At 45.0% G+C, this 24,908-nt stretch overlaps 5 protein-coding genes across 5 annotated transcripts; 2 read left to right on the forward strand and 3 right to left on the reverse strand.

Annotated features, from left to right (window-relative positions):
- Positions 1–1,137: 1,137 nt before the first annotated feature.
- N7478_003357 (MCT family MFS transporter) lies at positions 1,138–2,862 on the reverse strand (the record flags this gene model as incomplete). The annotated part of the gene is made up of 4 exons (XM_056919571.1): positions 1,138–1,303; positions 1,389–1,450; positions 1,523–2,108; positions 2,168–2,862. The coding sequence occupies 4 exons, from the start codon at positions 2,860–2,862 to the stop codon at positions 1,138–1,140; spliced, it is 1,509 nt and encodes a 502-aa protein (XP_056782729.1).
- Positions 2,863–5,409: 2,547 nt separating this feature from the next.
- Positions 5,410–7,188, forward strand: sxa2 (putative pheromone processing carboxypeptidase (Sxa2); the record flags this gene model as incomplete). Its single annotated transcript, XM_056919572.1, has 4 exons — positions 5,410–5,608; positions 5,667–5,949; positions 6,011–6,237; positions 6,296–7,188. The coding sequence occupies 4 exons, from the start codon at positions 5,410–5,412 to the stop codon at positions 7,186–7,188; spliced, it is 1,602 nt and encodes a 533-aa protein (XP_056782730.1).
- Positions 7,189–8,371: 1,183 nt separating this feature from the next.
- N7478_003359 (MFS transporter) lies at positions 8,372–10,335 on the reverse strand (the record flags this gene model as incomplete). The annotated part of the gene is made up of 4 exons (XM_056919573.1): positions 8,372–9,703; positions 9,785–9,797; positions 9,858–9,957; positions 10,050–10,335. 4 exons carry the CDS (start codon positions 10,333–10,335, stop codon positions 8,372–8,374), a joined length of 1,731 nt encoding a protein of 576 aa, XP_056782731.1.
- A 9,496-nt stretch (positions 10,336–19,831) lies between these two features.
- N7478_003360 (uncharacterized protein) lies at positions 19,832–21,085 on the forward strand (the record flags this gene model as incomplete). Its single annotated transcript, XM_056919574.1, has 1 exon — positions 19,832–21,085. One exon carries the CDS (start codon positions 19,832–19,834, stop codon positions 21,083–21,085), a length of 1,254 nt encoding a protein of 417 aa, XP_056782732.1.
- Positions 21,086–23,025: 1,940 nt separating this feature from the next.
- N7478_003361 (amidohydrolase) lies at positions 23,026–24,779 on the reverse strand (the record flags this gene model as incomplete). Its single annotated transcript, XM_056919575.1, has 2 exons — positions 23,026–23,540; positions 23,606–24,779. 2 exons carry the CDS (start codon positions 24,777–24,779, stop codon positions 23,026–23,028), a joined length of 1,689 nt encoding a protein of 562 aa, XP_056782733.1.
- Positions 24,780–24,908: the final 129 nt, after the last annotated feature.

The raw sequence follows: 24,908 nt of genomic DNA on the forward strand, positions 1-24,908 counted from the left end.
AGAGCGAAGCCGATTGGATTGCGGATACGTAGCAGGAGAAACTTCAACGTCTTTCACGACTTTGAGCACAGTTTCGAGCACTGGTCGAGCTCGAAAAGAGGATATAGGCCCACGGGAGGTACTTTATCAACACGAAGCAAGAAACAGGAAAGAACAGCCTCCGATTACCAGAAACGCGCAGATCGAAGGGGAATCTTGTATCGACTTCGAAAGAGCAAGGGGAAAAGGAACAAAAATGACGGAAAGCACATAGGCCAGAACGCTCGAATATGTACCATGTAGAGAAGAGGGTGATGTCTTCGACAAATGATGGAGACTCGATGTCATCGAAGGTCCCGATTGGGAGTCGGAACTTGTATACATTCAATTGAGTTAGGGTGTTAATTAAGTTTGAAGCTTTGTTCAGCCCTAATCTTTGCTTTTTCTGGTTCCGTGGTGCCCGTAAGCTCCAAACCGCCCTATTGGAAATTATCCCATGCTCTGATCCATGGATGGGGTATCTCAGGCACCATCATCGTGACTGGTTGGTTACATAGATTCTATGCACCTGAGGATATTTGTTCCTGTCGGAGAAGATATGCGAGGGGTTTGTTGTTTGGTCAGCACCCGGTGAATAGTGAGTTAGATGTAGTTGCGAGGTCGATGAATTTATTGTTTAAGGGTGTCTGCAAACGTTGATGTGTCGGTTATTATTCAAGTATGACATATGAGGCCCGTGAAGTTGAGCTCTCTCCGAATCGGACTCTGGCCCCGACTTTAGAGATTCGGTGATGCAGCCGTCCTAGCTAATCAGTGATGGACGAAAAATCGATGATTTTGTGTTTAGGTTTTTTTTGGGAATGCGAGTGGACATCTTAGTAAACTTTAACTCGACATTAAAGATATTCTAGGTATATGGGCTTTAGGGATTTATTGCAATGCATGCGAACAGTTCAGTTGCCCGTGTCGTCGCTGTCGTCGCTGTCGTGAAGCTGTGACAGCTCAAGCTTCGAAAAGAAAAATTTGAACGCTCAATTAGACGATGGTTAGAATGCAAGATGAATTTTTTCGCTCATTGGGCAGTTTTATTCTGCTGCCATCAGGTCGTGTTGAGATCATTGGAGAAAGAGTGTGGTGCTGTTCCTGAATATCAAGAGTCTAGTAAATTGCTAACGGCTTGCGCCACCCGACTTGAATGACTTTGACAGCCGTGCAGCATACCAAACCTAGAGCATAACATGCGATCGTGAATGTAATAAGGCCCCACCATTCTCCATTACATCTCACTAAAATTTCACCTGCAATTGGTATACCGGTTAAGGTACTGGTGATAGAAGATGTCAGTCCGATGTGTAAATTACATCACCAAGTCATGCAACGAGCTCTGCAAAAGGAAAGAAATGACTCACCCAAAACTGACAATGGTATAGCATGTTGCATAGTACCTCCCGTAGTTCTCCGTTTTGCAAAGCTGGTCAATATTAGCTGAATTTCATTTTCTGATAATATTGGTCGGGATGAAATCATAGGAGGGAACTCATACCTGGCCGACACAAACGGGTGTCAAGCTAATGTTGCTGCCAGAAGCAAATCCAAAGAATAGAGAGTATATGACAAGCAGAGCTAAACTTTTACCCGCTGGTAGCCAAAAGCATACATTGCAAAGCAAGCACATGGCAACAGTCACGATCAAGGCATTAAATCTTCCCAAGTAGTCGGCAAAGAAACCCGGCAAAAATCGTCCAAAGAATGAGCCGACGTTCAAGATTGCCAGAATCTGGTACGAGAAGCTCGTGGAAAACCCCTTGTCCAGTGCATAAGTTGAGATGTAGCTGATTGGGACAAAAAGACCCCACTCAATGAAGAAGACGCTTGCGGTGGTCAATGCGAACCGGGAATCGCGGAAGATGCGGAAATCTGGTAGAATATTTTCCTTGGAGAACGGCTTTTGAGGGAGACGTGATTTGATCAAGAGGCTTGCTAATGAAAAGGTGATGAGGCAGATCAGGGCGATAACTCTAGTTGCCCAGGCCCATCCTATTCTAGGGAATAGAGCCTCGAGAATGAGTGGGAATGCAATACCTCCAATCGAGCCACCGGTAGCTGCGATTCCTGTTGCAAGACCGCGTCTATAACTGAATGTTAGCAGGGAATTTCGATGCGTAGCTAGCCATTATGGAATTCTAACCTTTCGTAGAAAAAGTGTCCGATGGCAGATATAGCTGGTGTGAAAATAAGAGAAGCTCCTACGCCTCCAAGGACGCCAATTACCAACATAAAGTGCCAGTACTTGGTACAAAATCCAAGAAGAATGATGAAAGCCATTTCACATATCGAGCCGGCGAGAACCAGCATCCGCGGGCCGCGAGCATCGAAGATGGGACCGATTTGAACACCACAGAAAAAGACTAAAAAGGCATACATGCCAAAGATCCAGCCAATATCTCCGGAACTATAATCTTTGAGCTGGTGGCTCGAAATATAGGCCTGGAAAGTACCGATAGTGTTGACAAGTCCGAGGGATCCAAAAAGACCGAGAAAACTTCCTAATACAACGAGCCATGCCTCTTTTCCACCTTCTGGGTAAACGTTCCCCTCTGCATCAGTTGTCACTCGACTGACTGGATCTCTGTGAACAGACCGCTGGGAGGGGGCCACAGTTGAGGCCATTTGATACAATACATCACTCTGGGCGGGATGGTCATGTGCTGTTGGTTGATCGGGCGATTCCGATTTTCCCACCGCGTGGACTTGCTGTTCAGAGTTGGTTACATGGCTGGCAGACTTTTCTATCTCTGTTGTGACAGCGTGTGTTTCATCTGTGTTCGCATTCTGATGATGGGAATCGACACTCAGGTCAAGGTCAACAACTGCATTAGACATTCTAAACAAAATGTCGCACCGTTATGTATTCCTCTGCACGGTATTTTTCTCCTCTTCCGGCTTTCTATGGGAATTTTTCGGTTGTTGTAATTAATATTCCGAGTCAACAGCGAGGTGATGAAGTAAGTTGCGGGTTTGATTCAAGAAAAAGCTGGGGTGAGGGGGCGTATTAGGAATCGAAAAAATTGGGTCATCAAAGCCAAGAAGGCTACAAACTGTTCATGGTGCGTCCATGGCCCCGATTGGCCCCTGTGAGGGTCTGGAGGGTCTTTAGGACGCTAAAGAAAAAATTTCATTGGATCCGGCGGTTGGTTGCCGATAGTGGGGACCAAGGTACCTCTATAGCTTTCGCTTCTCAATATGGAAAAACATCTATGAATTCTGAACCATCGGTAGATGTGCATAGGAAATGATTTGACCTTAGACAAATTTTGAGTAATATGAATAATACCCCACTCCACAAAACAGCCGATAGGGACTCTGGAGATACCCAATACATGCAGATGCAGCATGCGGTGGGGTTGCTTGATCTCGCCCGCGGAGGACATGCCCCACCCGATGCCCCGTTACATTCGGTGTGGAAGAGCCTGAGTGTCGGTGCCCTTTGTTCACCTAAACTCTGTATAGTGTTTGGCTTTCCTGCCGGTAAACGGTGATCATCGTATAGATAGGCCAAATGGCTACCAATTCAAGTCTACTATACATAGATTTTAGGCTTCCAAGGTTCAACTGTGCCAACCTCGGAGAATATAATAATACGCAAATGTATCTGCAGGATGAAACTCAAATTTTGCTCGGAGATATATTAGTATCATCCTGATCAAAGTTGGAATGTGTCCGAGTCGGTCTATATTGGCATGAAATACTATAAAGAGACGTCTACAGTCATTAGAATTTAAATTTTTTCCAACTAGAATGCGGCACAGCATACTAATTGCAGGGAAGCTAGAAGAACAATTTTTGCAGAGGGTTTGCCTGATCGCTCGTTGTAGCGTTTTTAAATACATTCAGAAAGATGGATGGGGCGAAGACACTGACAGGGAACAAAACTCTTTCCCTTATATAACCAAAGATTGAGCCGCCATATATCAATTGGGCTTGTGGTTTAGTGGTATAATACTCCCTTAGCATGGGAGTGGTCCGGGGTTCGATTCCCCGCGAGTCCATCTTTTTGCTTGTCCACATTAATCTCATTAATCGTCGTACGACATGTCTTTTTTTTGTATAGTAGATAGACAAACTATGATTATCTACGCCAGGATTCCCGGACGGCATTTCCACGGGTCTTACCACCACCTGCCAATGTTACTGCAGGATGACGTTCTTCATGAGCCATTAATTTATGCTATGTATCGACAGGTAGGAAGTACAGTACTAGTTAGTGATGCTGTAGGTAAGCCGACCTTTCCCAAAATTGATCAGGCCTTACTGGTGTCAGAAGCGAATTACTAGATATAGTCGCAGAGGCATCTGCAATAATACCTATTATTGGCAATGAAGAGACGCCAAACCCGTCATTAAAAAAAGCTTAACACTCCAGGATTTACGTTGAATTTTGGTAAAATCGCTCCATGCATTCTTTGATAAGCTAGCAATAATCTGTTTCTCAAACACATCGGCTACATTATTAGGAGCAACGAAATATCCCGCTAATGCCGTACCTATCAGTGCATGATGAACTCAGTCGGCTACGAGCTCACAATCAACTGTAGCCGACAGCTTTCCAAGGGTGGGAGATTGAACGTCTGACTACTGAACCGCGCACGGAGTACACCCAGCCGCGTGGATTATTTCGTCTCTAGTATATTGCATCGTCCGAAAGCCAGCTTGATAGCTTGATGTTAGCAGCGATTTTCTTCGCGCCACCCGCCACCACATTTTAGGCGAGCGGGAAATCAAAATGCGACGCAGAAGAAATTACGTTGGTTGGAGTGAGGGGAAGGCGATAATCCAATCTTGTCAGGCGAACTCCACTTCTTCCGCCATACGAGCTTCATCTAAGAACGTAGATAAGCCCATATCGCCGGAGTTCCGCCGCTGTCCCGATAAAACCTAGTCAACGTCTAGCTTGTGCCTGAGCAAACATGACGCAATCAATTTATCTCGGAACATGAGAAGACCTTATCCAAGCTCCCTTAAGCACGAGAAACAGCTATTCGGCTAATTCGGACGTGCTGAACAATGAGAAGCCTGAAAAGAGTAAAGAGATGGGATGATCATGCACGGTGAAGTAGTCGGGAGATTTACAGTCTGGTTTCCGTTTCCGGGAATGGTGCACTTTTCGACCCCGCCTACAAAGTGGTACATTTGGCTGATACTGGCCGCTCAGTGATATCAGCGGAGGAACCGATGTGGAGTTGCAGGAAGAAGCATTGGTTAGCCAGGTGCTTGACCAACCAGGGGTTTCTTCCGAATTGCCGCAATGTCCATCAGCCCCCGAAATTGAGTACTTATAATCGAGCATGCTCTCCCACATGCAACGATTGACTGTCCCGGCCTTTCTTTCTTATTCATCCTTTAATTTCCACCCGAGGCCCTTAGTCCAGGATGCAGATTAAACCATTCTTGACGTCGGCGCTCCTAGCCCTTTCACTGGGTGCGGATACTGTAGCCGCATCCAAGCATGGTCGCTTCGGACAGCTTTCTCGTGCGCCAATGGAGAAGGCCAAGAGGGCCTTACAGTCGGCGAAGGATCATGTAGTAAGGACTACGACCAAGTATCGCTTCTTGAGCAGCAAGTCAAAACGTGAGTGGAATACATGGATCTCGTTTCACCTTTTCACAAATTGACTGAGTTCTCTTAGCTTATAAGGTCAATCATTTGCCCGATGTGCATTTCGATATTGGTGAGATGTACTCGGGGCTAGTGCCAATTGAAAAGAATGATACTTCACGATCGCTCTTTTTCGTGTTTCAACCAACTATTGGTGAGCCAGTGGATGAGATTGTGATCTGGCTCAATGGCGGCCCGGGCTGTTCTTCCATGGAAGGATTTCTTCAAGAAAATGGAAGATTCACGTGGCAACCGGGAACCTTTCTCCCTGTTGAGAACGAATACTCTTGGGTGAACCTGACCAATGTGTTGTGGTAAGCACTTGCAATATCATTGTAATTTCCTAAGAAATGCGGAGTTTAACTTTCTTCCTAGGGTTGACCAACCCGTTGGGACTGGATTCTCTATTGGCAACCCCACAGCAGACTCAGAGGAAGAGATTGCCCAAGACTTTGTCAAATTTTTCAAAAACTGGCAGGAAATCTTTGGAATCAAGAACTACAAGATTTACGTGACAGGTGAAAGTTATGCAGGACGCTATGTTCCATACATTTCAGCGGCTATCTTGGACGAGCAGAATAAGGAGAACTATGATTTGCATGGTGAGTGAGAAGATCTTAACTATTCAACGACTCTAAAGGCATTTCTAATTTATCCTAGGTGCACTTATGTACGATCCTTGCATTGGTCAATTCGACTGGGTTCAGGAGGAAGCCCCAGCTGTACCACTTGTACAAGCGAATGCAAACTTATTCAACTTCAATGAGACATTCATGGCCGAGCTCGAAAGACTTCACAAGAAATGTGGATACGAAGACTTCATCGACAAATATTTGACCTTCCCACCACCCGAGCATCAGCCACCCAAGTTCTTTAACTACACAACCGACGCTGAATGTGATGTTTTCGACCTGATTTACAATGAGGCATTCAGCACAAATCCTTGCTTCGACTTGTATGAGATCCCTACTATGTGTCCTCTGCTGTGGGATGTGTTGGCTTTCCCCGGTTCCCTCGGCTATCTTCCCGACGGAGCAACCGTGTATTTTGATCGGGCAGATGTCAAGCGGGCACTACACGCACCCAACATTACCTGGTCTGAGTGCTCAGATGGACCTGTCTTCACTGGTGGTGATGCAGGACCTCAGCAAGAAGGAGATATCTCTGCGAACCCGATTGAGAAAGTACTTCCTCAGGTCATCGAAGCAACGAACCGTGTCCTTATTGGTAATGGTGACTATGATATGGTCATCATAACTAATGGCACTCTTCTTTCTATTCAGAATATGACTTGGAATGGTCATCTTGGATTCCAGAAGAAGCCCGAGAAGCCCATCGTTATCGATCTTCCTGATCTTCAGTACCAGAGCGTCTTTGCTGAAAATGGAATGACTGGTCTGGATGGACCCCAGGGTGTCATGGGTATCCAACACTTCGAGCGTGGCTTAATGTGGGTTGAGACCTACCAAGCCGGGCACATGGAGCCTCAATACCAACCGCGTAGTTCTTACAGACATCTTTCGTATCTTTTGAACAGAACACAAGAGATCTGATCGAGGAAGTGATTCGAAGCCGCATTAGTATGATAGTATCATAGAAAGGGACGGTGGTTCAAATGTTGACGTGTACTGTCGCAGTCAGACCTGAAGATGTGGTATCAAGCTATTTATTAGTTGATAACCATTTGCCCATGTGAATATGCATTTTCGAACTCATGTGCATACTTGAAGCTTAAATCCAATAAAACCCTAGACCTGTATTGAGGGGCGTTAACCACTTCGACTATATTAACCCACAAGTTGAATCTTGCCGAAACTATGATGCTCAAGACCTAAAGACATGAGACGTAAAGACCAGGTCTAAGGACTGCTATGTATCCCGTTTGTGCAGTAAAGCTCAAAATCGGGTCGGTAGTAACATTAAAACGCTCATTGGCAATTTTCTGGATAGTGTCCCCAGGAAGACTTGTGTAAACATGAGGCCCGCCGTAGATGCAATCCGCTGTAGCATTGGCATTGTTTGTACTGAAGCAGGAGTAGTCGTTTGGGAAGGTTGCCCTTGCAGGAATGCGTAGCGTTTCATTCGTGTACAGGAAGTTTGGATCAGAAAGCACATTGATCCGAGCTAGGTCACAGGCGCCCACATTGTACTTCGCTGCAATAGTATGGGTTGTGTCGAACTTTTTCCTTTGAGAATGTATGTATCTGTTAATGAATGACTTCGCCTTCCACTACTTATGCTACATCGATTGTTATAAGTTGTCAAAGCGCTCGGTGAAGTATCTTTGTATAGTATCCGTCTACCCCATAGAGCCCTTTCCAATATTAAAGCATATTGTAATTACTTGGTCTCAGATAGTTCACTACAGTTTCTGTTTTAAGGGTTGTTTTAGTGAAAGCTGCCAATAACAGGAATTTCAATTCTAAGTCACGATGGTATCTTGCACATATACACGTTCAGCAGGAGGCGATCTCGCTCAACCATGCAAAACAAACCAAAAAAGTAACAATAATAATATACTCGGAGCTGGTTAGGCCCTCATTACAAGTGGCGCCAGGCGCAGTGTGCTCATTTCTTTGAGCTTGACCAGCCCGATAGAAAGGTATCACTTGTGTATATACCTCGGCTTTATCTTCACACTGAATAGATTGGTGTTGATGACGACGACCTTGGGCTAGAGAAATTGGAAATTCAATCTTCCGTGTTTTTTTTTTCCCGTTGCTTCTCTTTCTATCTCTATAGAGTTTGCTTGCCACGTGTTTCAATGGGGAAGCAAGCCATAGCCACAAAACCAGCGAGCATCAGAGCACCCGAAGCATAGATCGGAGCATTCGCGTCAGATGTACTGGCGAAAATAGCAACCAATGGAGCACAAAGACCGGCAATACGGTTCAAACAACTTGAAATGCCAGATCCGGTTCCGCGGTTGGGAGCGGGGAACACCTCAGGAGTGTAAGCGTAGAGAACACCGTACATAATATTCTGGAAGAAAGCCTCGAGACAAGTGCAAACGAGTTGAACATCCGAGGTCTTTGCGGCAGTGAAGCAGAACAGCAAAATTCCAGTGATGAGGGTTGAAATGGCCATAGTTCCCTTACGACCAATGTACTTCATCTCAACTGTGTAGCAGGCAAGAATGGAGCCAGGACATCCCACAACTGAAGTGATGGCGTAGTTACGGTAGGTGATGTATTCGGAATTTGTTTGACCACCAACCTGAGAGAGGTATTGTGGCAGGAAAGCGTTGAAAAGAGGGTATCCCATTCCGATGGTGGTCCAGCAGAACCAGAGGAGAGCGGTGGTGATACCCAGACGCTTGCTGGAGAATAGAGGTGCAATGCGCTCCATAGAAAACTTGGAGAAGAAACGCTTGACAATGTCGCCTACGGCAAGCTTTTCGGCTTCCTTGGTTTCAGCAATGCCACCGATTTCGTTAAGAATCTCAGTTGTTAACCAGGTCTTGGTGTTGTTCTCATAAGCAATGCCATGGACGGAGGCTACAGCTTCGTCTTGGCGACCGCGAGAAAGTAGGAACTTGGGTGACTCGTATAGGTGGAAAAAGAAGAAACGAGCAATCCACATGCACATGGTGATTGCGCCAAGGGTCAAAATCAGGTAGCGCCAGCCCATATTGTTTTCCTTGGTACAGCCAACTGCGCTAGAGCAACTGTAGGGTGGGATGAAGGCCCAAGCGAGCAAACTGGAGATGAGCTGTCCAATAGGCCACCAGACACTTAGCATTGTCAACAGGTTGCCAGAAGCACAAGGTAAAAATTCCAAGAAGAGAGCGCCATCAACCGGCAGGTTTCCACCGACACCGAGACCGAGACAGGCGTACAGAGCAGAGGTGCCGATCCACGTAGGCCCACCACCTGCTGCGAGACCGAATACACCGGCAAGGAAAAGGGTTGTGTTGAAAGCCAGACGACGGCCGACAATATCAGAAATAACACCCCAGAATGAAGCACCGATACACAGACCCAGGAATAGGGCACAGGTGCTGAAGCGCACCCATGACGAATCGATGTTAAACTCGTAAGAAATTGGTGTCAAAGTAAGGGCAATACCCTATGGTAATTCATTGTTAGCTTTGATCACAATAATGGCTAAATGGTTGCCTGCTCGTGTATCATCGTGGTGGGTTCTCACCTGAAGCCAAAGGCTGCATAGAAAGTCAGTCAACAATAGTCAATTAGATTCTAAGAAGTGGAATGGAGCTTACTTGTCGGCTAGCCAGCCAAATCCGCACAAGAAAAACAGCTTTTTCTGGTATTTTCCCATGCCAATGTCCTGCATCGCACGGTTGATCACCTTAGCTTTCCCTAAAGAAGTGGAGAAGATTAGATCTAAAGCCCAATATTCAAATCGAGAAAGACATTATTGTAACACTCCGAGCCGAAGAGCATCCACTTACGGTCATAAATAGAGTCAAGAGAAGATGTGGACGATTCGTTTTCAATTTCAGCCCGCAGCATTTCTATCGTTAGATGGGACGTCTCGTGCAGGGAACCGGCTGATCCATTCTCCGATGAAGAGGCACGCTCCAAGGATTTGTTAGCATCCGGGCTGGCATTGGGATCTTCCTTTTTCTCGACGGGCTGGGCTCGGTTTGGGTAAGCCGGGGCTTCGGATAGAGGGATCACGACGCCTGGGAAATTCTGGCGATCCTTCTTGAACGGGTTGAATTTTTCGAACCCCATGGTGGCTATACGGAGAGGATGATTTGAGGCGCTTGAGGGAAACTGTAATTTTTCCTAAACAAAGTCAAGGACTGGTTCGTCGGGGGTTCGTTAAATCGCCTGCGGAATTGTCGCTATCTGCTGAATGGTCTATAGTCTGTTCTAGATACCGGGTGACAGGTCGTTTGTTGGGGTAAGACTACAAAAGTGGTGCAATCGAGAACAATTTTGCGCAAGGGTTAGATCGTTGGCGTTGTGCTTGCTGGGAGAAATGAATTCGGATCGTGAGCGTAATACGTTGCAATCACTTGTCGAAAAAGTGGAGGTCGTTGCTACTGAGGAGCAAAGTCGTGTGTGAAGAGTATGTGACGTGCTTGGTTCCGTTGATTTGAAACACTTTCTTTTTTTCTTTCTTTCTTGTCTTTTGTCTTTCTCATAGAAGAAGGGAACAGGTAAAATGGGTTGAGATACTATAGTAGATAGTATGTCTCGAGACCCTGAAGGTGGGGAGGAATAGACGGGGAATGGGAAAGAAATGGGTACCATGCGATACTACTCCATACTTATACCTGGATCCATTCTGGATTCCTCTTCCCCCCCCATTTTCACATCTTTGCTTTTTTCCCTTTTTTCCTTTTTTTTTCTCTTCGCTTTTTCCACCTAAATTACAGCCCCGGGTTTATGCGAGTAGGCCGAATCCATGGAAACCGGATTGGTCACTCTAAAAGTGGAGCGTGTTCCTCTTCCACGAATCGGGTATAGCGGTCCAATGCTAGTGTCGCCCCCATCCAAATGTTGGCATCATTATGGTAAGGATTCACGCAGGTAATGGGGTCCCAAGGCCATCCAGGTATCCGTCTATACTGTGCTTCGTATAGATTACAGCTTCCTCATTAATGCCGGAGCCGCCGCACTCAGCCTAGTGTGATATCAGGAGACCCTGGCTCAATGAGGGCCGCCGCATTCGGCTATGAGTTTGCACAAACTCCATTATTTGTTCCCTGAGGCTCGGTCCGCACCAGTCAAGGGATTCAATGGATGTTCTATGTAATACATATACATGATGTATGTACAGCCGTTCAATTGACAGGTCCACGATTGAACGTGGAGTATGGGGATACGGGAAAGACCCTCCCTTGGCTCTCAACACCACACTCGAAGCGCTCAGATACATATGGAAAATATTCTTGCGTGAAGGCCAAAGGCACATGTGCACAGGAACCCTAATCTTCGGCACCGACGTCATCCCATATCTTGTTTCGCTGGTTTGACCGTGGCCCTGGTGCTTTTCTTCTTTGCTTTTTCTCCTTGCGACCCCGGATTCAGAACGATCGACGGAGGGCCCTTCCCTCTGTAATCGCCCCGAATCTTGTCTTACAGGATGATCCTCACCACCCAAGCAGACCTTTCTAACAAGACAGAGATCAGAAAATCTTTGATATCATCCCCAATGTCACTCATAACCCTCCTTGGCGTGGGCGCCTCATTCCGCATTCAGCTCAGAAATTTCATCCATGGACTTAATCAATTAGCAAATCAGAGCTTACATGATATTACAATACCGTACTGCTGTTACATTCACGGGGCTCCACACACGGAGTACTCCGTACCAAAAATCTAGCCTTGGAATCAGTACTGTACGAGTTCGGGACTATACCGCGTGGCAACGACTTGGCAATGTCGCCTGCCTTGCTCTCCTTGTTCGTAACGTAGGGGTCTATCTACAAAAAAAGAAGCAATTCCACCGCTGAATTTACGCCAGCTGAATGATGGATATTCGTATATAAGATAAGGCAAAGTTTTCACGCCCTAGATATGCACTAGTCTTTATCGAAACGCGATTTAAACATTACAACCCTGCTCCTTGGCGCGGCCTGAGCTCAAGCTGAAAATCGAAATTCTCGTCCAATCACTTCCTAATATTATTTTTTTAGCGAGAAGGCCGAAAGAATTAATTGTGCGATATGGACGGAAATTATATTGCTGTGTTTCGATTTACGAGTTTGTGAATTTTCTTCGTCTAGGAGACTTTGGTATTTCATGGCGTGCTTCAATCGAGAGTCATGGAACTCCACAACTAGAAGTATATGGTCATATTTTCGTGGCTAGAGTTTTAAAATGCGCTGAGGGGGCCGTTTGAAATTAGAATTTCGTGACTCCGATCAGCCACCACAGGGCCTGATTATCGAGTCAGTAAGGGAATTAGAATATTAACACAAGCCATCACTTTGCGCGTTATACGTGTATTCAAGGGCTATGGAGTATGTACCGGCAGGCTGTAATAAAGCCCCTTGGCTGAACAAACTTCAGCCACCCGCTGAGCTGCCTAGTTAGTCTTAGGCCGGAAGACATTAGCCGAGAGAGATAAACAAGAAGCGAGCAAAAGAAGAAGCAGAAATCAGGACTCACTGTATGTTATGTATACTTTGATCTTTGTTTCGCTGGTTGGATCTCTTCAATCGCAATATCCACAATTATACATAATTAACATACTGGAGTGGAGTGAGACCGGTTAATAATCGTGGGTTTATTAACCTGCAATGAACATGATCCTGCAGTATTGAAGCCCGAGTTCATCACATGACCTTCAACGTTTTCATGCATTTTCAGGGTGAATGGCCCCCAACCCCATGTTACGAACTATAATCAAAGGTCGTGCTTTGATATTCCTTAAATGGCCCCAAGGTTATCTTAACCCTGGACAGCTATAAGACATCGCCCCCAAATAGAGAGAAGAACCGTTTCAAAGCTCCATACATAAACGAACTCTCTTCAAACTTCTATGTAATTTAGTGCATCCTTCCATGATCGACATGTAAGCGAGGCACTTCCAAGGTTCGTATCAAAAAGCCCCTATTACATCAACATAGCGCCCCATTAAGTTACCTGTGATTCTTCGTCATATGATAGGGATTACGGAGTAACTCGAGGTGACAGCGAAAAGGCCACGGTTCTGCGTGGTCTTTTGAGGGATAATCGTGGCCATTCCACCTACCCCTCAAATCGGAACAACAGTAGCCAAAATAGGTTTAGCGGAATTGCAATATTACAGGAGGAAATACTATGACCCCCTCTGGCATGTAATTGAATAAAAAAAAGATAAAAGGCAGTCGAGAGTCCTCATGGTTTCTAATAATATTGAGACCAGTAAAATACGTACCAGGCAGTAACCGTACCTTCGCGTATTTCTTGACCGCCCGCGTTCTAGTGCGCCCTAGCGAAATGCAATCCCCAGCGAAATGTAATATTGACTAATCCGGTATCTTTTATATGGCTTTTATATATAAAAGATACATCGCTAAAAAAACTATAATTTTAGCTATATCCTAATATATATTAATGTTTTTTATAACTTATATCTCTTTCAAATCTTTTATTTATAATGACTATATATCTAGCTTAAATTAACTTTTCAAAATTTTGTGAAGGGCTAAAGCAGAATTTATGTTCAATTGAGCTAGGCCACGTACTGTGTATAAAAAGCTTAAAGAGAGAAATACCAAGTAGGTGTTCTACGTGTTAGGTTGTTATGGTCACGTGTGCCACATGACCTTATACCGGGCATTGGCCCGTGACAGTATCCCCCCTTTAGGGTGGTCCTCCTTGTGCGTGTTGTAGTCGTATTCGGTCGTCTTCGGGCCTGTAATAGAGTCGAAACGGGGCCGAATCGTCTTTCAAAGGCATCCAATACAGAGCAATCTCGAACGTCACCGAGGCTCTGCCAGGTCTATTCCGCCCAACCTGTCCATTTCACTAGGGCTTCATCACGGTATCCTCGACCGACTTTCTTACATCTTACGTTTATTATCTCTTCCACTTCATACTCAAGTTCCCCATTAACCAGCATCAGTAAAGGATGTGAATCGTCCACGATCTATGATAGAAACAGGTCTGAAGCGACAGGTCTAACCAGCTCCACGTGGAATACTAGATAGACACCGGTGGGCACCTCTAATCGTACTGTATGAGGTGTGGGGACGTCTAAAACTCGATATTAGACATATAGCCAATCCAGCTTCTTTGATTGTCGTTATATACATATATTCCGTAAATTTAGCCATACCCAGTCGTCTTTCTTATAGACTAATGCAGCCTGTCGTCGCTTATTCGATTGCTCTTCCTGTAGAGCTTGTACAGAAGCAATTACAGCTTAGGCCCAATCAGTAGCTTCTCGTAGTCGATTCACGAATATTTCGCCCGCGATTCCCGGTCGTATACAGGTTTCGCAGGGTTCCTCTATCTCTTCCACCTTAATGGGGTCGACATAGTAACCATATATAAAGAAGAAGGGGGATAGTCCTGTTACACTAGCGTTGCGGTTATTAATCGCTATGGCGACGATAGGGAGTAGTGTACCCCAATTACTCTACATATAGGTTATGAATACACGTAAGATTCGTTCAACTTCTTGGTTCGCGCGCTCCGTAACACCATCGGATTGTGGATGGAAAGCGGTCGATAGTCAACATTGAATCGACAGCTTCTCACATACTATTCGCCAGAATACACCCACAAATTGGGACCCACGGTCACTTATAACCGCTCATGGTAGCCCATGGTGCATATAAAAGTAGGTAAAGAATACATCCACTACTCTCTCAGCAATTATCTCTACCATACTTATAAGAATCACACTCTTTGTAAGCCAGTCCGTGATTACCATCAAATTCATTACACCTATATGTGCTGTTGGGGGTAGTTCCACAATAAAATCTATGGACAATTCCGCCCATATTCACTACGGAATCGGTAGCGGTTTCAGTAGCCCATACTTCATATCGCGCCATACAATACTACAGCCGCAAACTGTACAGTTTCGTAAGAAACATCATACATCTCTCGCTGCTCCTGGCCAGAAGAATCTCCATAATAGTATCGCGTAGGTAGCGTCTCAACCAGGGTATACTATAACATAAAAGTCGTGGATCTTCTGTATAATCCCTGTGCATAGCGCCTCATTATCTAGGATCCATATCCGCTACCTAAAGCAGAGTAGCCCTCGTTCGTCCAGATAGCACTCTAATAAGCTCGTTTTTATGTTCGCTTCGGCGGCGATTCGCCAATCTCCCTTTTCCAAGGCTTCACATATCTTCTGATACTCTAGATCAGTAGATCTCACATTCTTCCATTCTTATTATAGCGTAGACTCCTCGAATAGGGGTATTTCCTTCTCAAAGTCAATTCCCTCTACCACTAGTAGATCGGGTCGTCCCGTCTTAATCTACACCTTTTTCAGTAGGGTTCGGAACCGATTCGATAGCCTTTCGTCCGTGATATACTGTGGGGTGTCTTGGCTTCACCGTAAAAGTGCGTCAGGTCTCGCAGCAAGCTTCCCAAGGCGATATTTTAGTTCATAGTTAAACTCTGTAAGGATATCCACCCATCTTATTTGTTGTTTGTTTAGATGTTGTGCTTTACCAAAGTATCGCAGGTTTTTATGGTCCGTTACGATAGTGAATCGGGGCACCATCTTTAACTCTGGTCTCCACTCTCGGAGGACACATATAATCGCTAGCAGCTCTTTGTCATAAATCTCGTAATTTGACTCTGCTGGCGATAGTTTCTGGGAGAGGTAAGCGCACAGACGTAGCTGCTCGTCTGGCCCATATTGTGATAAGACAGCTCCTGTGGCCCATCCTGATACGTCTGCCTCGATAACAATTTCCTTATCCTCTTCGAAATGTACTAGAATCGGGGCGTTGATGAAGAGGCTCTTCAATTCTTCAAATACTTATTAGCAGTCGTTATCCCACGTGAATTAGGCATCTTTTCTCGTCAATTTCGTTAGAGGCACTGAGAGGTCAGCGAATCGGGATATAAACGGGCGGTAAAAATTAGCGAATCCAAGGAAGCTCCATATATCTCGTACTGATTTCGATACTTCCCATTCTCGGATAGCTGTAACCTTCTTTAGATCGACATAGATTCCCTTGCCCGCTTATACAATAAACCCTAGATATTTCACGGAATCTTGCTCAAACTCTGATTTTCCAATATCACACTATAGACCTGCTTCCTATAGTTTCTATAGCACTTGTCCTACTTTCCGTCAGTGATCCCCCAGCAATCCACTACTATATATAATAATATCGTCCACGTACACGGACACGAAATCGTCGAGATACTCTTGTAGGGTCCTGTTGATATATCTCTAGAAAGTCGCTGGTACACCAGTTAGCCCGAATGAAATAACGTTCTACTCGTATAGGCCGTACCGTGTCCGAAACGCTATTTTCCATTCTTCTCCTGGTTGGACACGAATCTTATGGAAAGCAGCAATAATATCTAGCTTAGAAAACCATCTAGCCTACCCTATATTCCTTAGTATCTCTCTAATCAATAATAGCGGATAACAATCCTTCACTATTAACTCGTTTAACCCACAATAATCGACACAGAATCGTACTCCTCCGCCTGGCTTCCTCACTAGTAAGACTAGGGCCGCGGCGAGCGATTTGCTCACTCGGATAAAGCTCTTTCCAAAAAGGTCTGTTAACATCTTCCGTAGGTATAGGAGCTCTTCTCTATTCATACCGTAGAGGGGATTGTATAGGGGTGGTTCCTCAATACCGTTATGGTCTCGTTTCAGGGTGATTTTATAGTCAATTCCTGGTCGATTCGGGAGTAACTCGTTAGCTAACTGCTGGCTAAAGACGTCCAACCACCGCCAATAGTGTCTTAGCAGCTTGTCCTTAGGATTATCCTATTTCTTTGGACGCAGCGCTTTCTCAATATCGTCTATCGTAACTTTGCCGATTCGTAGTCGATTCAGCTACTTCTCTCTGTGGATAAAGTCGTGCAGTGATTAGGCTATTAACTTCTTAATCTATATTCTCCTCACGTTGGTTGGTCCGATTGTACGGTCTACACGGTTCCAGCACCTTGTCCGCTCTCCATTTCTCACAAATATGTTAATATACCCTTTCCTTACTAAGTATCGGCCGTTAACGTCTCATAACCAAGGGTCTCCTAATATCATACTATCCTCTTGCTAGGGAATAATATACACAAATACTCATCCTTACTAGTGGCCGTGAATATCTAGATTGAAGTACATAACCTAGGTGATTCAGCCCTGATTCGGGACTACCCCGTCTAGGATCCGCATAGGTATCCTAATACGCGGGAGGTTAAGCGACTGAACTAACACTTCGTTTACGGTTGCGTAACAACGGCATCCGCTGTCGACTAGGGCTTATATAAATTGGATTTCATTCACTCTAGCGTCGACTAGAAATAGTAGTATTTCTCGTTTCAGTAGCTTTTTGACTCCTTTTCGCTCCTGTTCGCGACTCAGAACCGGAGTTACTCTTTTCCCGAATCCTCGCTTAAGGAGAGTTCGTCCTCGGAAGCTGACACGCTTGACTTATAGTCGGTTATATATCTAGCTTTCTTGCCTTTAACCCTACAGGGATATCTCTCTCTTGGTCCTTAGTGCTATATAGCTGGCAAGGAACACTTCGCAATAAAGTAGCCTTATTCGCCACAACGAAGACATCTTCCTTCGTCCCGTCGTCTCTTTACCTCTTCGTGATCAACCCACTTCGCTTACCTACTCGTTTCAGGCCCTAATCGGTAGTATTTCGTACAGAATTCGGCTTGATTAACTGTGGTAGTTAAGGTCCAATCCATTGAGTCCTGGTGCTGCTGGGCGTATACACAGTACGATCTTTCTGGGGTATTAATACTAAGGGCATCCATATCGGTACTGATTTCATAGAGCCAAGCAATAAGGTCCGAAAACGTAGCGGGAATACCACAATTCATCAACGAATTCGTCATACTTTTGTTCAAGGATCCTAACAAGATCTATCTCTTCGCTTCGTCGTGCCATTCGAGGGCACCTACATCTGCAAACTCCTTCTCTAACCTAAGAAGGAATTTCGTAAAAGGTATACTATTCGACTAGCGTATCTAGTGGAGACGTCTCGCGGTACGTGCTTTGATATTTGGGTCCCCGTAAATACCCTCAAGATAGTCCAGAATCATCTGCGGATCCCCATCGTTTCATCGCAATTTCACAAAGGTTCCGGTGTTCTTCCAAGCAAGCTTCTCAAGCCTAGAGAACACGTACATAAACTAATCTTGGGGCGAGCCAATTGCTACGCCATCAACATGCAGTTTATTCTCTATTGTCACACGCCACGTTGGCTAGTCGGCTGTTTTTCCCCCAAATGGGATCGGGTCTGGCAGTCGTACCTTCGGGTGATATACAGATTCTAATCGTGGGGGTTCCGGGGTCGATTCAACCGTAGTTCGTGCCGGAGTTGGTTCCCCTGTCGTCGTCGTCGACCGTAAGACCAATTGCTCTATTACAGTCTCCAGGCGACGGATTCGTTCGTCTTAGGCAACACGCTCTTGGTCGTATCGTCGTATTAATTCCTCCTATACTGCGCGTTCTATATCGATTCACTCGTTCTGTTCGCTCTACATAGCTTGCGACTATGCCATTTGTTGCAGTAGCGTCTGCGCCCATAATAGTAGGCTCGTAGATTCCTGCATCTTTTACTCAGGGGTCGCGTCGCCGAATCACTCTTGATTCAGGGACAATTCGTATATAGTTTTAGATTTTTACAATATCCAATTGGAAGCTTTTTATTTGTGAAGGGCTAAAGCAGAATTTATGTTCAATTAAGCTAGGCCACGTACTGTATATAAAAAGCTTAAAGAGAGAAATACCAAGTAGGTGTTCTACGTGTTAGGTTGTTATGGTCACGTGTGCCACGTGACCTTATACCGGGCATTGGCCCGTGACAATTTTTATTAATTAACATATTAATATATGAATTTTTCCTATAGTAAAATTTACTATAGGAAACCCTTTTTTAACAGATAAATCTATCATAAATAATAAATTTATATTTGAAAATAAAAGAACTAGATAATTTAAAGAATAATAAATCCTTATATTTTATAATTTATCAAGTTTTCAATAATTTTTATTACAAAATTATGAATTAAAAAAATTAAAAATCTAGGTATCTGTGAAGGGCTGAAGCAGAATTTATATTCAAATGAGCTAGGCCACAAACTATGTATAAAAAGCTTGAAAAGAGAATTACTAAGTAGGTATTCTGCGTGTTAGTTTGTTATAGTCACGTAGTATACGTGACCTTATACCGGGCACTGGCCTGTGACAGTATCTTTTGTATGATAAAGTCATATAAAAGATAACTGATTACATTTCGGTGGGGATTGCATTTCGCTGGGGCGTACTAGAACGCGGGCGGTCTAGAAATACGCGGAGGTACGGTTAGTAGTAACACCCTATGTGAAGGTTAGTGACGCCCGCTGACACGACTCATAATGAAGTAATGCTATATCGCAGCTCCAAAGTTTCAATAATTACTCTGGTACATATGATATGAGCATTTTGAATTTTTCTTGAAGTCATTCGATGAGCACAGACACTTGTTGGAGTCCAACATTGAATCAGTACCTAGACAAATTATTCTAATGAACACACTGCCATTATATGCCCAAAAAGCCTAGGTGCTTACATGCAGTCTGAGCCAAAATGTCTATCCCTCAGCCACAGCTTTTCAAGCCCTACTATGAGCGATCTGTAAATGATCTCGACTCTTGTATTCCGCGATATTTATACAAGGGATGCCAGCAGTTTCAAGAGATCTGCCATAATGAGTATCTTCGCTATACCGAACTTAATGACGCTCTGGTCCAACGATATAACGGCCAGTGGCATAAGCTCAAGCACCTTGATCAAACCAGCTATCCCCGATATCAAAAGCGGCTTGAAGAACTTGATCAACTTTATGGTTTCAACATGACTCGAGATCTTTATTGCGACTTGAACAAAATCCACTGCGCCTCTGGACTAGAGAGTCAGTCCGTCATGCGTAGCACTTCACACTCTACTGCTTCTAGTAAAACATTCGAACTCAGGAGTGCAAAGTCTCCGAAAAGAGGAAAATCAAAACATCCAATTTTGGAAGGAACCATTGCTTCGACTCAACGAGACATCCCAAGCCTCCAAGTCGATGAAGATTACTTCCCTTGTGACCGCAAACCCGATTCAGGCCTAAATCCACGGAAGCTCACAAGATTTTTGTCAAATCCGACTCCGAACGCCATTTTCTATATTGACCAAGATACTTTCCAGAAAGACTTCCTCGCTGAGGACAATCGACTCAGATTTTCCTTTTTCCGTCAAAACATTCTAATCACGATGGCACCTCTATCCGAACACGCGAATGCTACGACTGAGCTAGAGAAGCCGGTTTGGCGATGGCTCATAACTATGAACCTAGAAGACTCGATTAGGGGATTTGGCGGCTCTGGAGTGGCAGCTAAAAACGACTCGAATGAAATCAAAGTACCCGATGCATCATATGGGCCCAAAGAAGCCCCCTCTCAATCCGATCCAGGAAGACCTTCCCTCATTCTGGAGATTGGAAACACTCAAAGCCTTCCCAGTCTGGAAGAGAATGCCCGCTGGTGGCTAGATCGTCAAAAGGGTGATGCGAAAGTTTGCATCACATGTAAGCTCGATCGTAACCCAAGGCTTGTTCTCGATCTCTGGGAGAGGCAGACTGTCAATTCACGGGAAATTACCAGTCACGCCCAACACATTATTATAACTCGATCCAAAAACGGCGAGGTCAACATTCGTGGTTCCCCTCTTCACCTCAAATTTTCTCTTGTATTTCAGAGACCATGCAATGCCGATTCCAATGAGCATGATCTGACAATTCAGAGCGAGAGACTGATTCGAATTGCCAAAGACATTTGGACATTCCAAGGTCTGAACTGATGCCAGTGGGTCTCTACCTATGTTTTTTCTCGTTTTTCTTTCGTTTTCTTCTATTTTTTGTCCTCGCTAAGTTTTTCTTCTCACTTTCGGTTCCCTTCTTTGTCATCCTAGTATGATGGTGGTGGTATGGTTGCGTTCAAGCTTGAAAGGCACAATCAGAATGCGTTATCCAAGACTGGTCGATATGTAGTAGGTCCTGAGTATTTGAAGAAGTTGAAGTGGTGATCAAGTTGTAAACTCTGTAGCTACTAGCTACCATCAATGTCATTCTTTACTATCTCAACATGTCTTATATACATAAGCCTGATTACTAGTCACGCCGCTGGTCCCCCCGCTATAATATGTATTAGTAGAGGACATACTATAAGGATACTAGTACATTTTGTACTAGTAGTGCTAGAGCTAGAAATTGACTATAGGATCATCATGCTGATGTTCAGTTTTGCTCGGCTCATCTTGATAGATGGAGGAGCTTATGTGGCTGGCACTGGAAGACATGTATATCCAGAGACCAGCTTATAGTGGAGAGTTCTTAGCCACCTATCAAAAACCATACCCGTAACGGTCCTGCATAGGCCAGTTTCCAAGTCTCGAGTACCATCGATATCCTGGGTGAAGAAAATACCATCGCAGTCCCGCAGATATTTTGAAACAGCGTACTTGATTTGACTCTTCGGTAATTCTCCATACAATGGGCGCTCACCGTTTTCTAGCCACGATCTGTAAGAACGTGGGTATTCTTTGATATTTGGGTGAGGGTCATGTCCTAGCCATATTATCCCATCTTCAAAATGGAAATGCAAACGTGCTAATATCTCATCGAGACGAGGAGCCCTGGAAGTGACATAAGGGGTCAACACATACCCTAATTTCAAGTGTCCGTGCTTGGTATGCACCATAAGCTCGGTATATGAAGGGCGGTCAATCACAAATCCTTGCTTTTCGACTACTCCGATGCAAGATCGAGAGGGCTGCTGAAACATAATTCGTTTCCAACTTGCATTTTCATGCGTCAAGCGTTGGTCATCTTGATGATCGAATTTGGGTACGTACATCCAAACCGCACAAGATTGCAAAGTTCTGCTGCTCTGGCTATCTCGGACTCATGACCTGTTGATATAGGTTATAATAGGAAGCTATTTTTGAGCGTAAATCTTGGAATTGGAGCTAAATACACAAGAAAATAGAAGATTGAAGTGTGTTGATTCCCGTTGAAAAGGCCGGGGAATCTGGTATCTGTTATAGGCAAGACCGCACTCCTCTCCCCATACTCGCGCCGGTGACGGGGAGGGGGCGGGGCTCGGCGACCTAGATCAATGGCAAAAATGCCTCACAGAGGCTGCCCGGTAGCAGTGTATGCATACGGAGTTAGATAGTAAGAAAAGAAGAGCGAAGAGCGAAATAACAACCAAAAATCGTCGCGGTGATGAGGAGGACTTTATAGACACGCACGGAGGTTCCTGAACACCAAGACACGCTAAGCTGAATGAGGCGGGCTAAACTGCTTTGAGTAATTCGCCGTCACCCGAGAGTATGGTGTACGGAGTATATCAGCGGTGATTTTATACTTAGAATGGTAGGGCAGTCCTGCCGACCATATCTTCCCAAGATAGGCCTATCCGGACCGAAGATTTAGAGGAAAAGAGCAAAAAAATCATATAGATTGGTAATTAATTACCAAGCATGAATCTTCCCCGCGGGAAACTTTGTACCGCACTCTGATAATCTGATCAATGATAGGTTGAGTGTTTCATAAAATTCAAATAGTATCTACCACATGGACGCAAGGGCGATCCAGCGGTACGGTACTTCCCATATATCCTTTTACTCCTCGGTGTAAGTTCGGCATTGTCGGAACAGTTCCAAAACTGAATGGAAACCCACGGATTTATACATAGATGTACATCTGAGTCATTATTCAAGATACTATGCACATTAAATCATAACTTACTGCCAGAATCGGTAGATACAGACTTGCCACCAAAACTGGCATCGTACACTATCCGTCCCTCAAACCATGTCTTCAAGACGTTTGCCCCCGAGAACTCACCCTTACTCAGGTCTTGATCGAGAGCTATGAAATTAGCCACCTTGCCCACTTCAAGGCTCCCACTTCTTGTCTCGGCTCCGACTGCCTCGGCGCCACCGAGAGAGATAACTCTACAGAGAATCTCACCTCCGCGTTCCTTTCGGCTCTTCCCCTCTGCTAAAGCTGTACTTCTTTTACCACCCGGGAAGAACTCCACTTTCTCCACGATGGCTGCCAACGCATCGAATAAGCTTGGCGTTTCGGGCAATAACCAGTCGGAACCGATTGTCATTTGAGCACCACTCTGTAAAACGTCGTTGAAGGGCCATTTTAGTAGATGTGGAATTTCTTGGACGACGGGCTCATGGAATATAGCAGGGGACATTTCAGCCGTGATACGGCTTTTGACAAAGCGAGGAACGTCATCTGAATCAACGTCAAATTAGCCAAAGTCTAGCTTAGTTGAGACGAAAGCAAAGTAAAAGACTGACCTGGATGAACTGCACTGCAGTGCGCCAATTCATGCCTCGGGCCGTTAGGATTCTTTTGTCGAACTTTTTCCAAAACGTCCAATGCACCGCGAGCAGAGCCTTCACCTGCGACATGCAGTTTACATGTCATTCCGCGTGCATCATACTTCTCCACCGCCACTTCAAGAAAGTCCCATCCAATGACTACGTTCCTTTTCTCGGGGACTCCAGCAGGATCTAGATCACATTGCGTGAACTGTGGCGGTAATGGGGCACCATCAAGCCAGAACTTGACAAAATTAGTATGCACATGTTTGCTGCGAAAGCCCTCTGAGACATCCAGCAACGCCGAAAGACTCTCACTCGACTCCATTGCAAATGTCTCTGGAGCACAGACAATATGAGTATACACATCGAGGGCCAACTGATTTTCTTGTTCCAGTTCTTTCAAGGCATGGAGATACGTCGAATTCGCAGATGCTTCTTGACAAGACGTGATACCGTACCGATGACACATGTTAATTCCGAACTGCAGAGCCCGTTTGGCATGAGACAGTGGCGGAATGGGAAGCTTGGAAAAGACTTGGCTCATCGCGTTTTCCGCGACTTCCCCAGTAAGACTTCCATCAGGGCGACGGATATAAAAGCCCCCCACGGGATCAATGGCATTGGTAGGATCGATTCCCGCTTTCTTCAATCCCGCTGTATTGAGAAGAATACGATGGCAAGAAACCTCACGCACAAGGACTGGTGTGTCCGGGTAATTGGCGTCCAGATATTTACGATCAGGGATACCGTTTGGGAAAAAGCTGGCCTGATAGAAGTTTCCAATCACCCAGTCGCCAGTAACATTATGATATGAACAGGCGCATACGCCATGTTTGATTCTGTCGCCAATGTTCTCGGCGCCCGAATCAAATCCAATTGAGGACTCATTTAATGCTTGCATGCTCGCGATTAAAAGGTGAGTATGGGCATCATGAATACCTGGCATCACGAACTTCTGGGCCAGCTCATATTTGATAAGACCTCTTGAGGATGCTAATTGTAGGATATCCTTTTCTGAGCCAATTGCCTCGATAATACCTGCTGCTGAAACGATAAAAGCTTCTGCCCAAGGCTGCTTTTCGTTGATAGTATAGACTCTACCATTGTAGTAAGCAACTGAGTTGCTTGAGTCTGTTGAAGAGAACATTGTGGTAACGCAATGAAATCAAAGCGATCGATGATTACCACAGGGCTTGCGTGTTATTTACTCCAAACCGAGAGATTCGGAGAATATCCCCAGTTATATGATTTCCATGTACCCCCGCTCTCAACAGCC

Source organism: Penicillium angulare (assembly GCF_028827245.1).
Source record: "Penicillium angulare strain IBT 27051 chromosome Unknown utg000003l_segment0_segment0, whole genome shotgun sequence".
Taxonomy (NCBI): Eukaryota; Fungi; Ascomycota; class Eurotiomycetes; order Eurotiales; family Aspergillaceae; genus Penicillium; species Penicillium angulare.